The sequence below is a fragment of the Bos taurus genome, chromosome 2, assembly GCF_002263795.3.
Source record: "Bos taurus isolate L1 Dominette 01449 registration number 42190680 breed Hereford chromosome 2, ARS-UCD2.0, whole genome shotgun sequence".
In the NCBI taxonomy this organism is placed as follows: Eukaryota; Metazoa; Chordata; class Mammalia; order Artiodactyla; family Bovidae; genus Bos; species Bos taurus.
In genome coordinates, this window is record NC_037329.1 from 133,064,944 (window position 1) to 133,088,515 (window position 23,572).

Consider the following 23,572-nt stretch of genomic DNA (forward strand, 5'->3'; position numbering starts at 1 on the left):
TTCTAGTTTCTGTGAGAGTCTGCCAGTCGATATCACAATGGCCCGACCTCCAGGTTAAAGGGGGGTGATCCTTTTGATCATAATTTGTTAGACAATTGATTATATAAGAGAATCTCATTTCGCTATTTCACTTTTCTCCTCAGTAACAGAATGCCTGACCTCACATGCACACTGTGTGACAGGCAGGGGCCGTGACAACTGTCTCACAAGGAGGCCCAGAGCGATCACGTGGCTTGCTCATGATTACACAGCGACCCAGGGAGGCAGCTCGGGTGAGAACAGAGGATGCTCTGTGGTCAGAATTTGGGGAAGCCTTTCTTCCAATTGCAAGTCACTGACCCGTGGAAATGCCCACTGGGCCACCCACTTAAAAAGCCAGTTAATTTAGGGGTTTTAAGAATATGGGAAACATTAAACGCAACTTCCTAACTGAAACATACTAAGGACGAAACTATTCCATAAATACAGTGATAATGAAAACGTACTCTAGGTCTTGATAGACAAGCAACAGACAAGATATGGACAAGCAGAGTATGACAGATGCTGGAAGACGTGCAGACAGAGACCAGAAGAGGCAGGAGACCACGCACACGCCTGCTCCACAGCTCCACCTGCCGAGAGGCCCCAGAGCAGTGGCGCAGCGACCGCAACGAGCACGCTCGCCGATCCTGCTTTCCAACCTTCACTCTCCTCTAAAGGAATGAGGGCTGCCTGCAGAAATGGCCGACTCCTCGGCTGGGGTCAAGCAAATGAGAGAAGAGTCTGGGCTACCTCATACTTAAAGAACAGACTAGATGCCAAAAGATATAGGCCCCAGATTGAAAGAGCTCCTATTAGACAAATCTGGACAACCTGAATAACAGATATTGACAGTAATGGATTCTAATAATCAATTTAATGAGGACCCACAAGTCCACACTGATATAAGTTGACAATCAAATACATGAGGGAGAAAGGGAAGTTCTTTCCTCAGAGAATGTCAAATAATAAGGAATAGTGACTTTAGGAAACCATCAATGGATGCTAAAATTGATCGTTTGATAAGGAACAGCCTCACAACTTATTTATAAATTACCAAAGAGAAAAATAATAGATTTACAGGGAAGAAACCAGGCAAACACCACTGTAACCGAGTGCCCAAAGTTCACGTCACCGATGTTGAGACGAGCGGACAGCAGTGCCTCCTGGGGCGATGCACTGAAAAGGACTCAGAAGCGCCTCTGCCAGGACTGCAAGCCTGCCTCTGGTTACAAGGCAGCACAACACACCCAGACTGAGAAACACTCCACAGAATAACTGGCTTGCACTCTTCAAAAATGTCAAGATCAAGAGCAAAAGCTGATGAACTGTTCTGGATTAAAGAAAGGGACGGGACAACTGAGAACAATGCGCGGTGCCGGACCGGGTCCTGGACCGGGGAGGCAGGCAGACCACACGTTGTTTTGCCAACGGACAAAATCTGAACATGTGTTATGGATTAGATACTGTTGTACTGATGTTAGTCACCTGATTCTGATAACTGTGCCATGGTTATATGAGAATATCCTTATTCTTAGAAAACATACATTGAAGTATTTAGGGGTAAATGGGCATATCTCCAACTTCCTCTCAAATGGCTCAAAACAATACTCTGCATACACACATCAAGAGTTATAAAAGAAACAATGTGAGCAGCCGGTAAACAAGGGTGAAGGGTACAAAGGAATTCCTTGCATTATTTTCCCAACTTTTCTCTATATAAAACAGAATCAAAATCAAAACTTATAAAAAAAATTTAACCCCTTAAAAGTACACCATAAAGGCAGTGAATATCACCACTGCACATTATTAAAACGGTTTCCATCTTCTACCTGGTGATGGGGGTGCACGTTACTGTCTACGAATAATGTCTTTTAAAAAAATGAATTGAGGACTTCCTTGATGGTCCCATGGTTAAGAATCTGCCTGCCAGTGCAGGGGACATGGGTTTGATCCCTAGTCAGAGAAGATTCCACATGCCTTGGGGCAACTAAGTCCAGGCACCACAACCGCGGAGCCCGCGAGCTGCAACCGCGGAGCCCGCGCCCTAGAGCCCACAAGCTGCAACCGCGGAGCCCGCGCCCTAGAGCCCACGAGCTGCAACCGCGGAGCCCGCGCCCTAGAGCCACGAGCTGCAACCGTGGAGCCCGCGCCCTAGAGCCCACGAGCTGCAACCGCTGAGCCTCCATGCCTAGAGCCCGCACTCTGCAACGAGAAGCCTACATAATGCAACTACAGAAAGCCCATGCGTAGCAACAAAGACCCAGCACAGCCAAAAATAAATAAGATGAATTCAAGTGTTTCTAGTTGTTAAGATGTATCAGGCAATAAAAGCATGATGCTTTATTATACATGCAAGGATTTAGCAAAACTCATCAATAATACTGACCTGAAGCTCTGATTAACAATTGCATTGTTTTTATTCTTTTAGGACTACCTCCTTTATTGACAATTGTATTTCTAATAAATATAGGAATTATTTTTAACAAATATAGGTAATTTCAAATTGGATCAACTTGTTCTTATCAGTTTAAACTCAATGACACTGACTCTGATTACTTTCAACTAATTCCATCAGGTTTGTATCAGATCATGTTTATTTATGTATGACCCTTTCCAGTTTAAACAGCTTTCAACCAGCATAGCAGAGCAGTTAAGTGTCTGGGTTCTGGAATCAGGTAAAAATCCTGCCTGTATCACCTCTTAGCTGTTTATCCTTGAACAAGTGAACTTATCCTTTCAAAACCTGTTTCTTCATCTATAAAATTAGTGTATTTCTCTCACAGGATTGTTGTAAAAAGTAAGCATCACAATGTACATAAAGCCTTAGAATAATGACTAGCACAGAGCAGCTGCCCAATAAATACAAGCTATTATTATATATTCATTTGAAGTGATCAAATTACGTTCTGCCAGGCTCAAACTGGCTAGACCAGGAATAAAGATGACTGACAGCTGATAATGAGCTCCTTTTTCTAGTCCCAGTTTCTTCCCTATTAAGGACTCAGCTTCTGCCCACTCCTGAATTCCTCCAGGATTCTTGACATCGTCTTCCTCCACTTATGTCTATTGGCTCTGAGCGCCCTTAAGTGAGGATCACACAACTGAAGCCAATTACCTGGAATGTGGAATTAGGACCAATGTGGTCCTGTTTCCTACCGCACCAGAAGCTCCCAGAGCTCTCGGGTCCCACTGAATTTCTTCAGTGGCCTTTTCCCTCCTTCGCCTCTTGGTCTAGACTGAGGCCGAGTGCTCAGGGACTCTGGTCTTTGAGAAGCTCGGATGGAGTTTCAGGAGGCTTTTCTCGTTGGGCTCGTTCGGGTGTGTCTCGGTGGAGTAGAGCGATGAAGACACTGATACTGGTTCATGAAAATGCATTGTTTCCCAACAATTTTCAGCCTCTTTATTACCAGGAACTCATTGGAGATACCTGTTCTCTCCCTCAGATCTCACTAACTTAGAGTCTAAGAACCAACTCCCTGAGCCCAAGGATTAGGCCCTTTTCATTCTAGAACCGGAGAAGGCAATGGCACCCCACTCCAGTACTCTTGCCTGGAAAATCCCATGGACGGAGGACCCTTGTCGGCTGCAGTCCATGGGGTCGCTAGGAGTCGCACACGACTGAGCGACTTCACTTTCACTTTTCACTTGCATGCACTGGAGAAGGAAATGGCAACCCACTCCAGTATTCTTGCCTGGAGAATCCCAGGGACGGGGGAGCCTGGTGGACTGCCGTCTGTGGGGTCGCAGAGTCGGACACGACTGAAGTGAGTTAGCAGCAGCAGCAGCACTGTAGAACAGCACCCTGACTACCTACCAGTAACACCACGCACTCTGTACTGATTCAAATAGCAGCACCCCCTTTTGGATACTCCTGTTAGCGTATACATTTGACCTCCAGCGTCTATAAGGTAGAAATGACCTTTTCCTCTTTATTGAAGAGCAAACTTTAGTTTGAAGAGACTGAGGAACCACCCCCGCCCCCCCCCAGTCACATCCAGCCAAGTGGTGGAGCGCGAACTGGGAACCCGTCCGCTCTTCTCGTGTAAGCCCCGCCTCTTCCTCCCCGCTGCCTCGCCTCCGTGGCGCCTTACCACTTTAGCGGTCACCCTGACTCTCACACTCGCCCCGCACGAGGCTGCTCGGCGAACCCTGCCCCGCTCCTACCCAGGTCTGTTAAGCTTGACATCACCCCTGGTGGTGTCCGAGGGGAAATGGTGCTTGCGGCACACTTAAGAGAGAGTGGTGATGGCTTCCAGATGAGCTGGTGATTCTAAATTTAACATTCCTTTCGGTACTGAGAATTCCCACTTTCTCCCTTCCAGCCCTTGGCATTTCTGTAATCAGAAAGCACGCAACAGGAGATGGTCTGTCCCACCGCCACTCGGGGTGAAGGCTGCTCCAGCCCGGTTACATCCTTGTGGGGAGACTTGGCAGAGTTTATTTGGACAGGTTCAAAAATAGTCCTTCGACAATACAATCAGATTGAACCACGACAAGTAAAATGTAATTATGGCTTGGTTACAAAAAAAAAAGTGAACAGTGAGGTTTGGGAAAAGGAAAAGCAGAAGTACATAGATATTTCCTTCATTCTCAATGTCTGCATCTCCTGCAGGCGAGATTTCAAGACTGCATCCGCAGATCTTTTGAAATGGGCAAGGGGATGACAATCCAGGAGATAGCTCAAGAGAGTGTGTTCCGAGGCCACTTCTCAGAACAAAGACAGACTTCTGTACAAGGCCAATGCAGCCTGATAAAGGTTCCCCCAGTGGGTCCCCAAACACCAAAGACATTCACGTAAATGAGTTCAAAATACATATTGCTCTGGGCCAAATCACACAGTGTCAAGTTCAGACCATGTGTGTTTGTGTGTGTTGGCAGGGCAGGCCGCTTCTGGGGCGCTGCAGCTTCCGCCTGGTGTCCTGGGCCCAGCGGGGTCCCCACCGCTCTCTCCCCTAACCCACGGGTTCCCGGGTATTTGGTTCCAGGAGGGCAGGCAGGAAACAGCTTCACAAGCCCACAGGGGAACAGGGCCCCAGAGGACATGAGTTTCTAATGAAACTTTACGTGGAATAGAAGGTGAGCCTTTGCCAGCGCACTGGGACTTTCTGCAGGCTGATGTGAGATGGGGGCAGGGAGATGGGACGAGATGGAGCAGTGCGCATGGGGCCCGTCTCTGCTCAGAGCCACAGGGCGGGAAGACAGTGCTCTGAGGGAGAGCAGCCAGCCAGTGCGCTCCCTGCCCGGAACTACTGCCCCCCAGAGCTGTTTCTCAAAACACACGGGTGGTGCTTCCAAGATGCCGGGCAAAGGGATCCATGCAAATAAATGCCTAAAACCTAACAAGTAATAAGACAGAGCGAGAAGTCGGACTCCAGCGTCCACTTCCACTCCGTTTCCTCCTGGCGTATCTGGAGAATTAGTGGGCATGTTGTTTTCTGCTTTTGTCTTTTTTGGAAAGGGGACCTGTTATTCTCTCTGCCTGAATAAAGATGGGAAGATTGGGGGGACAGGGGAAATAGTAACTTTTAAAGCAAGTATGGAGATGACAAGTCTAAGAGATGAAAGAATCCGCCTGCAACACAGGAGACCCAAGTTTGATCCCTGGGTCGGGAGGATCCCCTGGAGGAGGGCACCCCACTCCAGTATTCTTGCCAGGAAAATGCCAGGGACAGAGGAGCCTAGAGGGCGACGGTCCAGAGGATCACAGAGAGTCAGACACAACTGAAGCGACTGAGCACGCTCGATCATGGAATGAAGAGGGCGAAGCGAGAAACAGCAGAATGGCTGTGGAAGGTGGTAGCCGTGATCTCACAGTCCTGGGGTCCAGCCCACCTGTGGGCGTCAGCTGATCCACAGAAATGAAAACCCGCTGAGAGCAGGGGAGCCTGGACAGCTGGTGGGCCCTCTGCTGCCTGCTGTGGTCCAGAGCGCAGCACACCTTTCTGGGAAGGGAGCTGGGGTGAAGGCTGAGGAAGGAAGGAGGGAGAAGGTGGTTCTGCCTTGAATCTGCTCACTGCAATACCCGCAAGAACTGTCTAATCGACATTCCCCATTGGTAGAGACCCCAAGTCTACCCTGACGCTCACCCCGCGCCCCCCACCTCTCCAGACCCTGCACACTGACGAAACTGACTTCCTGGTAGCTCCCCAACAAAAAAACACACTGCCGTGATTCTGAGCCTTTGCAAAAGCTACCTTCCCTCTCTTCTGTCTGGAAGGTCCAATCAACTTTACATGCCCTCCTCCTCTGCCAGGCCATCCAAGGATCTCCTTCGCTCTGGCTGCCCTTTGTCTACACCCCTCCTCATCCAACGTCAGAGCAGTCTGTCTGTCTGTGCATCAGATTCTCAGCTCCTCAAAGGGGCCTGAGTCTTGTCTCTCACCCATTTATCTCCCCTGCCTGTAACGGTACTCAGCTCACCGTAAACGGCCAGTAAAGGGACGAGTGGGATCGAGTCCTGCCCATCTTCATTTCATTAATAGAAGATAGGAAAGCCTGACTCCTGAGGCTCTGCATGCTCTCAGAACAATCTGCTACAGTACACGCTTTGTGTCTAGCCTCCCTGATTGCGGTGAAACCAAAGGGACAAACTCAGAGGGCCAGCAGCAGTGGCCCTTCTGTCCTCGGACTTCTGGCGCTACACGAAGATGAAATCAACGCCAAACGCAGCCTTCCGGCCAGCCATGCAAACCAAGACCTCTCCCCAGTCCCCGGGCCAAAGCCCCCAGTGCCGAGGCCCGGCCGGTGGGCGCCAAGCCCCTTGAAGTTAAGAGGAACCGTGACATCGATGGGGTGAGCCACCAGCACAGTGAGGCTCCCTACCTGCCAAGACGGCCGGCTGCCTGACCTCAGCCCAGCAGACATGGCCGAGATGGGCCGGCCAGGTCCAATGGTCAGGACGACAGGCCGGCTTTACAGACTAACAGCCAGAGCAAGCGCAGCTCCTCTGGATGTTCATCATCTTCACACACTGCACTCTCCAAGCTCCGATTTGTGAGGTGGAAGCAGTTCTGAAAAATACACTTCACGGGGCGAGCGGGGAGGAACACACCACGGCTGTGCTTCCAGGAAGGCTGAGAGAGAGGCTGCGACCAGGCGGTTACAGCTGCTGGCAGTTCAGACAGACACCTCCTGCTCACAGACCGAAGGCAAAGAAACGCAGGCCACGCGCTGGGCTGCCGAGTTTAGTTTATTTATTTTAAGACCACCGCCCTGCAATTTCCAGAGAGAAAATACAAAACAAGAAACGGACTTGGTTTCAAACACGTGCACAGTGTGCTGGAGTTGAGCATTACTGGCGACGCTCACGGAGAGTGCGGCTCACTCGGGCGCTTCAGCGTTCCTGAGGAATGAACGTGGTTTCTCCTGCCCTCCCCCTGGGGTGCTCTCAGGCGTGAGTCACTGCTCCTGCTCCTGGAAAGGAAGGACACTCCGTTAGCAGGCGCGCATGGCCTCCTGACGAGCCCCTCCAACCTGCCGCCGCAGGGCAGGCGCACAGGGCCCTACCAGCATCTGCTTGAAACCTGTCTCACTCTCAAGAGGACCGTCTCCAGCACACCAGGTTAACACCCAGCAGAGGGCGGCTCCCAGGTGGGTGGAGAGAGTGCAGCGCTGCGATCAAACGGCCTACTAACGCTGGGAGCTCTGGCAAGTTCCTAACCCCGGAAAAGTTCAGTTTTCTCATCTGCTGAACGAGGGTCATAAAACCTCCGTCGCAGATCTGCTGGGAGAGGTCTAGAGAAGGAACACAAAGATAAAGCACCCAGGATGGCCCACGGGGCGTAGCAGGCGCTCAGCAATCACCACCCCATATTACGACTACACTGGAAAAGCCCCAAGCCGCAGTCCTGCTCCTCTCCTCAGAGACTAGAGGCTGACAACATTGAGGCACAGACTCGAGCTCAGATAAAGTTACAGGCCGCGCTGGAGCAGCATGCACGGGGCTGTAAAACCTCTAACAGCATTTTCCACAGTAACTCCCAGCCATTAAATATACACACATATAATCACCCCTGAGCCATTTATCCATGACAACTCAGTTTGGAACAATGAAAACATTTCAATTCAAAGACCTAAAGCTCCTCTCCCTGTTCCTTTGTATTCTCCTCCAGACTCAGCTGCGGGGCCACGAGGGGAGGAGCCGGGAGCAGGGAAACTGCCCGTGGTCAGCGCTGGTACCATGCAGCTGCCCTCCGCCCGTGCGGGCCCCCAGACACCCACCCTGGCCTTGGCGTAGGGGCAGGTCATGACGACTGAGGGCCTGCCTGCGCAAGGCTCTCCCGCCTCCCCTGCTCCCAGTCCCCTCTCCAGGGCTGCACAGGCTGGCCAGTGGGCAGCTGGCAGTCTACGCAACTTCTCAGATAGGGGCTTCCGAGCTGGGACGCTCGTTTGTACCCCATTCTCTGCCCTGCTTGTTAGTACGGTGGACAATGGACGAGTCAGCCACCCGTTCTTGGCTGGCCTCCTCTGTAATAACCAATATTTCTGTTTATATAGCACCTCAGAGCTTGAAGACATTTTCACATTTAATCTGCACAGCAATCCCATAGGCAGAAATTACCTCATAAGTGAGAAAAGAAGGGAAGAACTCCAGAGCACCCAGAAAGCACACAGGGGGGTGTCCTGGCTTCTGGGCTCTCTTCCCTGGGCCCCGCTGCGGCCCAGACCAGTGATTCTAGCTCGAGGTTAACCGAGAAGGCAGACGACTCTGCACATCCCGAGGAGGAGAAGTTCTTCATGAAGGTGGTGGTGTGTGACAGTGGTGCCTTAGTAAGCCTGACGCCCCGAGGCCACCAGCGCGTCTAGTGAGATACACAACTTACCTCATTCATTTATTTTACATTTATTTGAGCACCTACTTTGTTCCAAGCCCCGATACAAAAATAAACAGCACCTCCGTCTGGAGGCTGCTACGCACAGAAACTTTTAGGAAACGGGATACGTCCTTTCACTTGAGGCAAGTGTTAAACTTTTGCATCTTCTTTGCGTCATTAAAAACCCATCTGTAGACAAGACTGCAGCAGAATCGGGCGGGACTCACAGTCAAGAACGTGCCCTCTTCAGTAGAAAGCAGAAGCACGACTGAGTTCAGGAGTCTAGGTTTAGCCTAAATGTGTATGACATGTTTACCGGGCACTCTGATATCCTGAACAAGAGTGCTGCCTACAGAAAGGAGAATTTAATAGAATCTGCTTCACTGTGATGATTCAAGTCAATTCACTTACAAGCTCAGCGGTGCCACAAAGACCTCGGTTTATTTATCATTTATCGTATTTATTATTACCTGCACTCTAAAGAATTCTCTGAGGAGGCAGGAGGAAGAAAGAGAAGTACCAGTTCTGTACGTACTTTGACGTATTTTCCGTGTAGAAGGTACGGAGCCTGGAAATCATGCTGACAATTGGAGTAGGCCATTCCAAATCCCATTCCAGAGCCAAAGGCTAATGGCCACATTCTTCCTGGTGAGCAGAAAAGGAAAACCCCAAGAGGGAACTGTGAGAAGAAAATAAAAGTTTTCCTCTGGCTTCAATACACTTGCTTAGGGTTCAGTGAACATTCAGCATGCACCACGCTGCTGACTGTTACATGCCACACGTCTCTGTCAGGGTCTCACCACCAGCCCAGGGGAGGCGCCGATTAAGTACCCGTGCTACCAGACCTGAAGTCTTAGGTGGTGCAGTATGAACACAGCAGACACAGTGGAGCCTGTTAACTTTTCTATGCCAGTTCTAACCATCTGCTCATTTCAACTAATTCTTAAAGCTTATCATAATAATACCAGTAAGGTCTTTGAATTTTTAAAGTAAGAACTTCACCAATATTTACATATTTTAATTCTACTAAGTCATGAGGTTTACTTAAGCTAATGCCATAGACGATTACTTCACACTAGCACTGGTTCACTGGGATTCTCCAGTTGTGTATTCCCCACCAGTTCCTCATGGAAGGAGGTCAAAGTGACCCTATGGCTTCTATTCAATAGCCAAACTTGAGAAGTTCTTCCACCGAATGAAAGGGACACTGCCTGCCCTTCGCTCAGGAGAATTTCTGGCCAAAAAGCCTATTTATTTCAGGTCCACTTCTTTTTATTACCAGCAGGACTTTTGTTTTCAAGCTGCTTTAGAAAAAACTGTAACTAATTAGAATTATTTGAGAGCGTAGATTTGGCCAAATGACTCACTGGCATAAAGTACAGGCTTTTTTTTAATGATATCAGGCACCCTGACTTAGTGCCCAGGGGAGTTCTGGAGATGCCCACCCGTTACCCTGACTTAGTGCCCGGGGGAGTTCTGGAGATGCCCACCCGTTCCGGCCTCACTTGTGCCTGTGGTCTCCGTCTAGCTCACTGTGCAGTGGCCTACCTAAACCCACACGTGGATGCTGGCAGCCGGGGGCTGTGCCTCCAGCAGCGTCCCTGCCGCGCACGTGGACCCTAGGACGTTATGCACACAGGCAGGAAGGCACACTTACTTTTAAAGAGGGTAAGTGAGAAAACAAGTCCTAATCCAAAGCCAGTACCTACAAAAGAGGGAGGAAAAACATGTTAAACACCTTAACGGTAACTTGACAAAAATAAAATGAACATTTCATAAATGTGAACATCTACAAGACAGATGTTTTTAACTTGGTAGAGAGACGAGCTTCTCGTTTCTAACTTCCTTCTTGTCGTCAGAGGCCGTGTCTACGCCTGCGGTCCCCTCTGCCCCACCAGGGGATAAGAACTTTCTCCCCCATTCTGTCTAGACGAGTCTCGGGGGTGGGGGGGAGAAGCCAGGAGACAGTTCTGAAAAGATGCTCTCGCATGGCTTGCAGACAGCCTCCAGCACCTCGGGCTCCCGCGCCACCTTCCCAGGCACGCCACGGCCGGCACGCCAGGTAAACACCCTCAGCGGGAAGCTCCCCTGGCTGTTTCGGCATTTTGAGTGATGGCGACGTTTTGAGGAAGATGGAAAGGAGCGATCCAGAGGAGCTGCTGCCACAAGTCAGACTGTCCAGACGGGGAAAGCACGTCCTCAAGCGTGGACATCAGGCCCCTCTCCTCGCTGACTCACGGGGCACTTTTAACCACCATCTTTCAAGATGAAAAAACAGATGCAACCCTGTTTTAATGATCTGGTAGGAAAAAAAAAACTTTAAATACCTAATTTTAAATCAAACTTCACAGGAACCTTAAGCTTGGAGCCAAAAAAACAAGCTAAATCCTCATTTTGACCAATCTTTCTCAACCTTGGTCATTCTGTTGATATGGTCATAATTTATTTTCTTTAAAAAAGAAGAAAAACATTAATGAATGTATTTAATTATATAAACTCAACTTCAACTTAAATAGTATCTATAATCACAGATTCGAGTGCCAGCTGTACTTTTTTAATAAGGCACGTTTTAAATGAATGCAGAATAATTAAAATAAAAATTTACTTGTGGTACCACTTTAGGAAAAAAATCATCTCACATACTGTAGAGACACATGTCCCAAACTTTGAGATAAACTTATTTTTCCATTATCAAAAAAGTAAAGTTACACATGCCAAGGAAGAGAGCCAAGCCCTGATTTCTCCTCAGACTTGACAGTTAATTGTTTTCAGACTTTTCAGAGTATCCTGATGTTCTTTACTAAGCGTCTGCCCCACGGTCCAACAGAGCCCTGACCAACTTCTCCACGATTAAGCACCACATAAAGGTCCGATTCTCACTGGCCTTAACGGTTTTCAAATACACGCTGTTGGAATTCCGAGAGCCTCCTCCCTGTCTAAGCATGAATGTAGGCTAGGCAGTGTGAACACTCAAAGCACTCCTCAGTCAGCAAACCTGACCTTTCTGCTCCAGACACAGACAGCTTCATCTGAAGCAAGTAAGCTAACCCACACCTGTTCTGCTTCACCTGTGCAACAATCCCGCTGATGCTGGCCTGATCGAGTGTTCATGCTATTACCCAGTGAGTTCTGATAAGCCTCTTACCCTCTACATGTGGCCATGATGCGCTTCCTTCCTATGACTGTACCCTACAGAAACATTTTAGTTACAAACCATGCCTTTGCACTGTCCGACAGGCCCTGCACTAGGTACTGTTGCCCAGCTTTAAAATGCAGCATCTGAAGATCTCTCGCGTCATCCCGATTTCCATGCAGTTTAATGAAGTGATGGAAAACCTGTCAGTTTACAGGCCACAATGGTTAACCTATTCCAGGCTGACATAAAGAGAAGGGAAAGGAACAAACATCAGTATCTCCCATGAGTACCCAACATTCCCTCCCTACTCCACCAAAAATTCTTGTAAACCAAACAGCAGCCTGACACGGTACTATCCCCAGTTTCCAGATGCAGAAAATAACCTGCTCAAGGACATGTTCAGTCGGTGAAGAGCAGTGACCTAGGCCCGAGTCTGCCAGACTGCAAAGCCCAGATCCCCCCAGCGCCAACCCCTGAACAACTGATGCCTCCCAAGGGAAACTGGAGGATCGAGATTCCTACTGCCAGCGAAGCAGGATTCAGCCAAAACCCAAGTGTGCCTCCCGTGTGACAGCCCAGGACGCTAGGCAACCAGGGCAGCAACAAGCCCGCACAGGGCCAGCTGGGCTTGTTCAGATCCGTCCCCAGGCTCGCCTGCCGCCCCTGTCACAGACACGAGTCTACCTGGAGGGTGTGCTGCAAGGGCTTCAGAGACGCAGCCATCGCGACTGCCGCTCCCCAGCAGGGGTCTGCTGCTGCCTGGCTTTCTAAAATGGCATGGGCTTCCATTTCAAAGTAACCTGCCTCACCCCCTTGCAGCTGGAAGATGAGTAAGACAGTAAATTGGTCCTAGAAAATGAGGTAAAGAATTTGGACTGGCCCACAGATTTCAAACCAGGCAGTGGGATGGGGATGTAGGCCAGTACAAACACAATGGCTCACAATCAGAGCGTTTGGTCTTCTCCATCTGGAAGGCAATTTTTTGGCAAACAAATCAAAAGCCCAAAAGGAAAATATTTCAGCACTTTCCTTGTCCCTCTGATTCCATGCCTGTCTCTATTTTCCCCCAAGGAAAGAAAGCTCTCTGACGCTCAACTTTTCCTAACAGTAGATTAAGAGTGGTGCTAAAGCCAGTGCTACCGGTTATCACTCAGCCACAAAGAGGAGAAAGGCTTCACATCAACCAGGACAAAGCCGAAAATCTTTCCTCTCTACACTTCATTCAAGTTGAGGTATATGCCTGACCACTTCAATTCTGCTACTATTAAAGGCGTGTGTGTGTGTGTGTGTGTGTGTGTGTTAGCCACTCAGTCATGTCCGACTCTCTGCGACCCCAGGCTCCTCTGTCCATGGAATTCTCCAGGCAAGGGTACTAGGGTGGGTGGCCATGTCCTTTTCCAGGGGATCTTCCTGACCCAGGGATTGAACCCAGGTCTCCAGCATTTCAGGCAGATTCTTTACCATCTGAGCCACCAGGGAAGCCCTATTAAAGGCATTTACTTGCAAGTATAAGCTGGGATCAAAATCACAGTTCAGACTAGTCTGAAGCAGAAGTATATACTCTATGCTCTTAAGTTCAGCTGCGACATCTTCGATTCTTAAGAGTGATTTTTTCCCCTCCATTTCTATATTTTTAAGACACAAAATACCAAGTCTGGTCCCTTCAGAAAAAATGACGCAGAAGCTGATGTTTAAATGCCAACACTTTCAGTCGGCTATCTCGGTTATTTCAGAGATAAACAATGGTGGAACTGCTGACGAGTTTCACAGGTTCAAGTTCTCACATGCTCAATTTTCTTTTAAAAGGCAACATGTTGCTTCAAAGAAAGTCCCACCTGATCAGGGGACACCAACTCCGCAGCTGTTCCCACTAAAGACTGGCACCTCTAGGCCAGGTTTAAACTTCCTAACAATAAAACATGAAAGGTTTGTCTTACAATAAAAACAAACCAACATGGAAAAAGAGGAGAGTTCTCTCAGCCTTTGGCCACTTCTTCTTTGTTGTTGCATTTCAAGTTCTCTTCGAAGAAAAAAGCCAGAGGAAAAAGTACAAAGCATTTTTCACCTTCCCTGGAAGCAAATATTTAACTATGAATAAAATTTATATAACTCTGCCTCCCCTTTTAAGCCTGTTCTTTTGGCCCATGCTGTCTGGAATGACAAATAACTCTAAAGTAAAGAAATGCCTGATTGTAGGTACACATCTTCCGAATGGCAAAGTCCACCAAGGGGAAGGCAGGGAACAAGGCAAAAAGAAAAACCACCCCGAGAGAGCAGCCTTATGGAATCGACATTAGGCAAGGAGCCATGCTCTGAAACCATTCCTTCTGGAGAGGAAAAAGAATTGGCACAAATTCTTTCAAAAAGAAATTGCTCCGAATCAATCTAACCGGCCCTTTAATGCATGTTTAGTGCCCAAAAGGACATCATAAAATGGGCCAGTAGATAAACACACGTTTTTCAGTTCATCTGATACTATTTTAGTAACAAACAACAGAGAACTCACTCCACTAACTACATAAAAAAATACTGCCTCATCGTATGCCCAAGTGGATTTTATAACAAATTTAAAAGAATACCAACTACCAGCAGTGTACCAGTGTACACCCCAAGCCACATGTGTGTGTGGTGGGGGGATCTATGTTGACGGCCATTACTGTGACACATGGACAAGTCACCATGCCACATATTACGAAGCTCGACTTTACTGAAATACTGAGAAAGCAAACATAACCAGCAAGAATTAAGCAGCAGGCCACATAATCTGACTGCAGTCCTGAGGTACAAATGTTTGGGTTTTTTGGCTATCCTACAAGGCATGCAGGGCCTAAGCTCCCTGACCAGGGACTGAACCCAGGCCCCCGGCAGTGGAGCATGGAGTCTAAACCACTGGACCGCCAGGAAGTCCCAGAAATGTACTTTGGATGTCAGTCCCTAAGCAGAACAAGTTGGAGAAATAAAGGTTCCTATGGAATCAACTTTGTAGAAGTAATTGTCAACGAACATTCAACTGAGGAATAACTCACTGCTGGGGGAAGCATTAAAAAAAAATCCTCAGAAAGTCACTTAAAAAACATGTCCATGAAAAACTGATCATAGGGGAAAGAAGACCACAGACCTTTTATTTATCAATAATTGATTATATAACTAAGATCTCACTCCAGCTTATTAACATTTTAAACAAAGCTCCTAAAGTCCTAAGTACAATGTGTGGTTTATCAATGCTAAATCTTGATCTACATCTACCATTTTACTTTGTATAATAACATATCAAGATGGAACAGCACACACTTAAGTACCACACTCAATGGCAGGTTATGAGAAACTACAGCAATTACAAGCAAGTTTAAGAGTCTAGGAGCCATATGCCAAACAACTTTATTCTTAAATGACAGAAAGAAAAGACACAGCTTCCAAAATACGAGACTTAACCTTCCCACTGCGTGTGACGCAAGAGCACGGATGCTGTCGGGACACAGGCCCAGTTCAGAGCCCTCTGACCTCAAGGCGAGTGCTTTAGCCTCACCTGCCCTCAGCACGCTCATCTACGAGCATCGCTGTGTTAGGAAAGTATAAGGATCTGCAGTCTGACACAGACTTCAATAAATGGTGGTTAGGTCTGCTACCTCTCTAAAAACACACTCAAAAGATGTCAGAAGTGTAACATAACTGTTTTTCTCAGCGCAGTTTTGTTTTGTGTGTCCACTGGATTTTAAAAAATACAAAACAAACAAACAAACAAAACAAAACAAAAAGTTAATCCCTCCATTAAAACACAACTCCACAGGAGGATCGCACTGTCAGTGAACCACAGCTGAAGACTGGAATCTTTGTTATTCACTCTGCATAGCTGACTTTTTTTCCACAGGCAATAGCAACTGTTCATAGAAATACATTTTTTTTAAAAACAAAATAGGGGATTCCTTCAGATTCATTGCTGAAGTAGAACATGTTGCTTTAAAATACAACATTTTCCTAGAGGTGCCTTGTGTTTAATAAAGCTGTATTTATGCTTCGCACATGGATTAATGTCAAACTGACCTATTTATAATGGGTGTTCTTTCCTGTTCAATCATGTTTCTATAACACTATTACAATCATCAAATGCATTTGTCAGAACAAACAAGAACGTGCTTTTATAGAAAAGTACCCTTGGGACTGAATTTAGTGAGAATTACATTTCCAAGAAACATTCCTGATTTATGAAAGATGCTCAGGGCCCAATTTATGAGGGGAAAAAAAATAGTTTTAAGTCAATTCCAAACTGTGTTACTTAATCCTTTGAGGCAAAGACAGATTGTCCCAGGTGTCCATGTGTAAATGCCAAGTCATGTGAAGCAACCCAGAAAGTGTGCCAGACAACGGCCCAGAGATGGCAAATGCGGTCAGTGTTAATCAGCTTCTCACAAGTCAACACTGCCGCAGGCTAAGAAGGTGGCTATTGCACAAGACCTCGCCCTTCCTGTGCCTCCCGCATACAGAGGCTGAACGTCTGTAGGAATGTCTAGGGTGCACATCAATTACCAGGACTCTGGTCAGAACAAGTAAAGCAGTCGGCCAAAAGGAGTCAAGACAAGGAAGGTAAATGTGGAAGCCATTACAGTACTGGTGTGCTGCTTCCAGAAAAGTCACCTCTCAACCAGGGTCCTTTCAGATGAAAGCACACAGCACAAGATCCAGCCTTCAGAATGCCGACAGCTGTATGGCTTTTCAAGAACGCACAAAAGAAACGTGGCTGTATACATTTTACTTAAATATAGTTTATTCACATGTGGGCAGAGGATGTGGGAAAATAAGCAGCTCTGATGACTATTAAAGGGACACTGAAGAAAATGCAGAATTACTAAGTTTCAAAAAACACAACCAAAGAAGCCTCTGCCGCTGTTGAGTCACTAAGTCGTGTCTGACTCTTCGGTGACCAACCCCATGGACTGTAGGTGCCATGCACTGGATTTATTGGGGAGAAGTGGTGCTTTGGGATTCCCTGGTGGCTCAGACGGTTAAGAATCTGCCTGCAGGCAAAGCGGCGGCGCGCTCCACGGCGTTTGGGAGCCGGGGGAGGGGAGAAAAAAAAAAAAAAAGAATCTGCCTGCAATGCAGGAGACCCAAGTTCAATCCCTGGGTAAGGAAGTTCCCCTGGAGGGCATGGCAACCCACTCCAGTACTCTTGCCTGGAGAACTGCATGGACAGAGGAGCCTGGTGGGCTACAGTGCACGGGGCTGCCAAGAGTGGGACACAACTGAGTGACTAACACTTCTGAGGTACTAACATTTATAGAGTGGCAGACACTGACGATGGAGAAGGAAATGGCAACCCACTCCAGTGTTCTTGCCTAGAGAATCCTGTGGACAGAGGAGCCCAGTGGGCTGCTGTCCACAGGGTCGCACAGAGTCAGACACGACTGAAGCGACTTAGCAGCAGCAGGCATTGATGTACCAACGTTTCCATATATTATTGCCAGGAGCCAGCCTGCGGAACTCCACCCGTGGCAAAGGTCATGAGGGAGGAGGCTCGGCATACGCAAAGGCGGGATCGAGCCTCAGGAGTCCCCCTGGAAATTCTCGAGCATCTACCCCCAAAACCAGAGTCTGCCTACTTTCTGCTTTGTGCTCTCACCTACACCTCTGACTTTACGGGGGGGCTGTCCCCCACTACCTCTCTCTGAAAAAAGAGTTAGCTTACAGCTCCAGTTAATAATTCCTGGGTGTGACAGTGTTTCAACCTACAAACTCCTTTGGAAATCCTCTAGCCTGCCTGAATAGGTTTTTCCAGCCACATGTGATTGTTCAGAGCCTCCCAACTGTGAGAGGCAGGAGATGTTCTAAACTGTCTAAACACAGATTCCTTTGAGTAGTTAAGAGATTCATTAGAAATTGTATTGGTGAAGGGTTTTTCACTTGTTGGGCCAATGTTTGCTGCTAAGTCTCCATATCCCTTACCTACTGTGTCCTTGGCAGTGTATTGATTGATATAATGGGTGTATAGAAACGTAAGTAGTAGCCTCAATGTTTGTAACCTTGGACCCTTGAGTTAATTCTTTTCTTGATTGAGCCCACCTCACCTTTGCCCTATAGGAATGCAACTTTATCCAATGCCTTTTGGAGGCTGGCACCTGACTTTAGAATAATCACCTTTAGAGAAAAATAAGTCTCTTAAAATGTTAACAGGCCTCCTGGCCAGAAGATGATGTAAATCACCTAAACTTTTGCATATGATAAGTCTGAAAGCCTGGCTTCGATTAGGATCAGGAACTTCTGTCCTTGCATGACTCTACCCCTTCCCCCATTATCCTCTATGCACAACTTAAGGTATAAAACTACTTTGGAAAATAAAGTACGCCCTTTTTGTTCATCGAAATTTGGTCTCCCCATGTCGTTCTTTCTTTCACCTTCTGGCTGAATTTTTCCTCTGAGGTGGGGAAGCTCGTCCTACTAATTTTGCTTGGGCTTCTAAGATCTGACCGGGGAGGCCTTAGTGTCTCCTCTCCTTCGGGAGAACGGGAGGACGCCTGCAGCCTTCGTAGGTGACGTAAATTCCCTGCTTTGGAATTTTATTCAGGCTCTTTTCTTCACTGAATTTCTTCGCTGAGCTATCCTTATTTCACCACTCTTTATATCCTTAATAAACATTTAATTAAGCAGTTGTTTCCTGATCTCGCCGACGCCGTCCCCGCTTCGAATTCCCTGGATCCACCGGGGCTGGACCCCGGCATATTATTTCATTTGAACCACAGAACCACCTCTGAGGTGTATTATGATCCTGACTTACGGAAGAGGAAACAATGTAAAGAAAGGGGTTAGGTGAGTTACCCAAGAACACACAACTACGAAAGAGAACACAAACCCACGCTGTTTGACTCCAGGTCATGGCTCTTTTCTACTGGCAGAGAAAACGCTCAGGGAGAGGTCAGTCAGAAGAGCTGCAGGAGAGCAGTCTATTGTTACACAGCACAACAAAGTGTTTTTCTGGATGTTCTGGATGGTAGTGCTTTGCATGGGTAATTTATGACTGCGTGACTCTTTAATCCCTCAAGAAAACAACAGAAACCACAGATGTCCGATTTATCAAGGATGACAACAACCCCCGCCCCAAATTACTTAGCATCAAGGAGACACAGGCACCAAGCCAAGCTGGGAGGCGCTTCCTTCTGGACACTGGCTGGAGAGAGAAGTGCCTTCCCTCCCTACCCCCCCGCCCATCAACATCAGCGCCTGCAGTCTCCTCCCTGGGACGTCAAGAGGCAACTCAGGGCAGCACTGTGCCCTCGTGTGCATCACAAGGGCTGTCGTGTGGTTTCCTTCTTGGTCCAAATGAAAAATCAACAGGGAAACAAGACCGACAGTTTCTTTTCCTTACACATTTCCTTAACCTACATTTATTAGCATTTATTAAGTAGGAAGCACTAAGGATAAATTTCTTTTCTCTTGGGGTATGTAGTGCTTATTTTTAAAAAGTGGGTAGTGGATACACAGTGGTTACATTTCAGCTACAGTGTTATGTAGATTTGGGGGTAAAACAGGTTAAACAGGATTGAGAATACTGGTTACCTACTAGTGGTCTGTCCCTTCCTTGGACAATTTATATACCCTCTCTAGGCAACAGCTTCTTTGTACTGAAAATAGGAATACTAACAGTGCCTATCTCTAACTGGGGAAGAAGAGCAAGGATGAAACAACATAACATGTAAAAAGCCTGGAAGAACAGTGCATTGCACACAGTAATTATAAATGTATTCTTCTCCCACAAAAAGCATTTCAAGAACAAATACTTACTGAGCACTGAAGGGCAAGAACACTGGGTCCATAATCAAAAAATGGGCCAAAGAACTAAACAGACATTTCGCCAAAGAAGACATACAGATGGCTAACACACACATGAAAAGATGCTCAACATCACTCATTATCAGAGAAATGCAAATCAAAACCACAATGAGGTACCATCTCACGCCGGTCAGAAGGGCTGCTATGAAAAAGTCTACAATCAATCAATGCTGGAGAGGGTGAGGAGAAAAGGGAACTCTCTTATACTGTTGGTGGGAATGCAAACCGGTACAGCCACTATGGAGAACGGTGTGGAGATTCTTTAAAAAACTGGAAATAGAACTGCCATCAGTTCAGTTCAGTTGCTCAGTCATGTCCGACTCTTTGTGACCACATGAATTGCAGTACGCCAGGCCTCCCTGTCCATCACCAACTCCCGAAGTTCACTCAAACTCACATCCATCAAGTCGGTGATGCCATTCAGCCATCTCATCCTCTGTCGTCCCCTTCTCCTCCTGCCCCCAATCCCTCCCAGCATCAGAGTCTTTTCCAATGAGTCAACTCTTCCCATGAGGTGGCCAAAGTACTGGAGTTTCAGCTTTAACATCATTCCTTCCAAAGAACACCCAGGACTGATCTCCTTCAGAATGGATGGGCTGGATCTCCTTGCAGTCCAAGGGACTCTCAAGAGTCTTCTCCAACACCACAGTTCAAAAGCATCAATTCTTTGGCGCTCAGCTTTCTTCACAGTCCAACTCTCACATCCATACATGACCACTGGAAAAACCACAGCCTTGACTAGACGGACCTTTGTTGACAAAGTAATGTCTCTGCTTTTGAATATGCTATCTAGGTTGGTCATAACTTTCCTTCCAAGGAGTAAGCATCTTTTAATTTCATGGCTGCAGTCACCATCTGCAGTGATTTTGGCACCCCCAAAAAGAAAGTCAGCCACTGTTTCCACTGTTTCCCCATCTATTTCCCATGAAGTGATGGGATCAGATGCCATGATCTTCGTTTTCTGAATGTTGACCTTTAAGCCAACTTTTTCACTCTCCTCTTTCACTTTCATCAATTATGACCCAGCAATCCCACTGCTGGGCATATACATGGAGGAAACCATAATTGAAAGAGACACGTGTACCCCAATGTTCATTGCAGCACTGTTTAGAACAGCCAAGACATGGAAGCAACCTAGATGTCCACTGGCAGATGAATGGATAAGAAACCTGTGGTACATATACACAATGGAATATTACTCAGCTATTAAAAAGAATGCATTTGAATCAGTTCTAATGAGGTGGATGAAACTGGAACCTATTATACAGAGCAAAGTAAACTAGAAAGAAAAACACCAATACAGTATATTAACACATATATGGAATTTAGAAAGATGGTAACAATGACCCTATATACGAGACAGCAAAAGAGTCACAGATGTATAGAACAGTCTTTTGGACTCCGTGGGAGAAGGCAAGGGTGGGATGATCTGAAAGAATAGCACTGAAACATGTATATTACCATATGTGAAACAGATCGCCAGTCCAGGTTCGATGCATGAGACAGGGTGCTCGGGGCCAGTGCACTGGGATGACCCTAAGGATGGGATGGGCAGGGACGTGGGAGGGGGGTTCAGGATGGGGACACACGTACACCCATGGCTGATTCACGTCAATGTATAAAAAAACCACCACAATATTGTAAACTAATTAGCCTCCAATTAAAATAAATAATAAATAAATAAACTTGGCAAAAAATAAAAAGAATACTGGGTTCAACAAGAATAAGAAATAAGACAGTCTCTTCCATGGCAAGCTTGGGCTCAGGAAGGAGTAACAAGTTAGGTATCCAGAAAACTGAACAAAAGCGAATCTTGTCTTTCAGAGAGGAAGAGCGCTGCCCGTCCACAGGAAGGCGGGCGCACGTGTAGCTGAGAAGCTGCTGTTGTGTTTTTAATCTTCAAGAAGAAGGTGGCATTTCAGTTGCCTTAAATGGTAGACTTTCAACAGCCAGAGCTGAGGCGGGGGGATACACCCCCCACCCAGTGGCTGCAGAAAAGCAGGGCTCGAGCCGGGAAACGGGGGAGGGTGGCCACGCCGAAGCTCAAGGCGGGCCGCTGGGAGCAGGAGACAAGGCTGGAGAGGGCCGGAGCCTCTGAAGAACCAGGAGGTGGGCCAAGGAGTCTGCACGGCACTTAATCCAACAGGCTGGGCTTCCCTGAAGAGTTTTTAAAAAGGCAAAACACGAACTGACGCTATGCTTTAGAAGAGTCATCCGACTAAGGTGTGCAGGATTACTTGGAAAGGAAGAGACATTTTGTTGGCAAAATTTACAGGATTTAACAACTGATTAAGTGTGTGTATGTGTATCTGGGGTTTTGGGGGAGTGCAGTGGGGAAGGCTGTCAAAGAAATTGCAGAGAACTTCTACCTGGATAATTATAAAAACATTGGTGCTATTTAAAAGTTATCAAATAACCTTTTAATACAAAATTCCCTTAATAAAGCTAGAATATAACTTGATTTATACAAACGCAATATCGACAATGTTTTCATGAACACCAAACCATATCAAATAAAGTGAAGAGTATTCGCTAAGCACTTAGACGCCACGATTCAATTATCTCATTTAACCTTCACATTTAACAAGCTTCTCTTATTAGCCCCATTTTACAGACTTGGAAACTGAGACACAGATTGGTGAAGTAACGTGCCTCGGGTCACATGTCTGGGACTGGAAACCAGACCATCCAACTCCAGAGACCTGGTCTTCAGTTGCCACATTCCTCTGCCACCAGTATGGCCTCCTCGGAGACATGAAAACCATTATAATCATCATGACTTACCAAAGGAAATGAAACAACCTTCCAAAATTCATCCGAGCCAACATTCTGTGTCGGCTTTTCCTTCACGACACGACCTGAGCACCCACTGTGTGCCAGCCACTATGCCAGGCCCCAGGAAACAAGTTTCCACTCTAAGTTCACGGTCTAGCGCTGGAATCAACTGATAATTAGAAACCCAAGGTACAAGGTACAATGAGGAAACAGGAAGTGCTGTTTCTGCTCAGCATGGAATACACAAAGGGGAGACGGGTGTTGAGGAGAGACCAAAGTATGTAGGGTCCTATTTTTCATGCAGATGGTGGAGAAGAGAGAATCTGAAGTCTGGACCTAGCCAGAGGCACTGAGAAGGGCACCCAAGCCCCCCGGAGGGTTAGAGAAGGGAGTGGGAGAGAAGGCGACAAGAGAAAGACTTCAAGGAGCTCTTGGTTGCCAAATGACCACGCGTGAGTTAGGAGATACAGAAAGACAGTCTTTGACAGCAAACTAAGGATCTTGAATATAAAGAAGGCTGAGCGCCGAAGAATTGATGCTTTTGAACTGTGACGTTGGAGAAGACTCTTGAGAGTCCCTTGGACCGCAAGGAGATCCAACCAGTCCATCTTAAAGGAAATCAGTCCTGAATATTCACTGGGAGGACTCATGCTGAAGCTGAGACTCCAATACTTTGGCCACCTGATGTGAAGAACTGACTCATTTGAAAAGACCCTGATGCTGGGAAAGACTGAAGGCGGGAGGAGAAGGGGAGGACAGAGGATGAGATGGTTGGATGGCATCACCAACTTAATGGACATGAGTCTGAGTAAACTCCGCGAGTTGGTGATGGACAGGGAAGCCTGGCGGGCTGCAGTTCATGGGGTCACACAGAGTCGGACACGACTGAGCGACTGAACTGGAGTGAAGGATCTTGGTCTCTATTACAAGTCACAGAGAAGCAATGACAGAAACCAAGCAGGGAAACAACATATCAGATGTGTGCTTTACAGCAGCCCACTCACAG

The 23,572-nt window shown here is 47.2% G+C and overlaps 1 protein-coding gene across 1 annotated transcript in view; it reads right to left on the minus strand.

Moving 5' to 3' along the window:
* Positions 1 to 7,192: 7,192 nt before the first annotated feature.
* Positions 7,193 to 23,572, minus strand: part of MICOS10 (mitochondrial contact site and cristae organizing system subunit 10) — a 37,996-nt gene continuing 21,616 nt past the window's right edge. The window contains exons 2-4 of the mRNA XM_003585800.4: positions 10,492 to 10,539; positions 9,370 to 9,479; positions 7,193 to 7,434 (exon numbers count right to left, since the gene is read on the minus strand). Coding sequence (XP_003585848.1) covers positions 7,420 to 7,434; positions 9,370 to 9,479; positions 10,492 to 10,539 — 173 coding nt within the window. The 3' untranslated portion in view covers positions 7,193 to 7,419. The remainder of the gene's footprint in view (positions 7,435 to 9,369; positions 9,480 to 10,491; positions 10,540 to 23,572) is intronic.